Below are 278 nucleotides of genomic sequence, written 5' to 3'. Positions count from 1 at the left end.
GCTTCCTCGGACCACAGCCGGTACAGCCGGCGGCGAAGTTACTCGGAAGATAGCTACAGCGATTACAGCGAGCGGTCGAGGTGCCATTCGAAGCGGTCCCAGGACTCGGAGGATGACTCTGACTACAACAGCTCAAATCACCGATCGAAGCGGCGCAAGTACTCATCTTCCGAAGACGACTACAGCTCGAGCAGGAGCCGGTCGGGGAGCCGAAGCAGGAGCCGAAGCCACCCTCGAGGCAGGGCAAGAACGAGGAGCCGGGGGAGAACACGCAGCAG

General features: G+C 61.5%; 1 protein-coding gene across 1 annotated transcript in view; it reads left to right on the top strand.

Annotated features, from left to right (window-relative positions):
* Positions 1 to 278, top strand: part of GPATCH8 (G patch domain containing 8) — a gene marked incomplete at both ends in the record, with an annotated part of 4,374 nt that overhangs the window by 2,862 nt on the left and 1,234 nt on the right. Inside the window, one exon of the mRNA XM_010146382.1 lies at positions 1 to 272. Within this exon, the coding sequence (XP_010144684.1) occupies positions 1 to 272 (272 nt within the window). The remainder of the gene's footprint in view (positions 273 to 278) is intronic.

This window comes from Buceros rhinoceros, unplaced genomic scaffold (genome assembly GCF_000710305.1).
Source record: "Buceros rhinoceros silvestris isolate BGI_N320 unplaced genomic scaffold, ASM71030v1 scaffold36932, whole genome shotgun sequence".
NCBI lineage: Eukaryota > Metazoa > Chordata > Aves > Bucerotiformes > Bucerotidae > Buceros > Buceros rhinoceros.
This window is presented reverse-complemented; position numbering and strand designations above follow the sequence as displayed.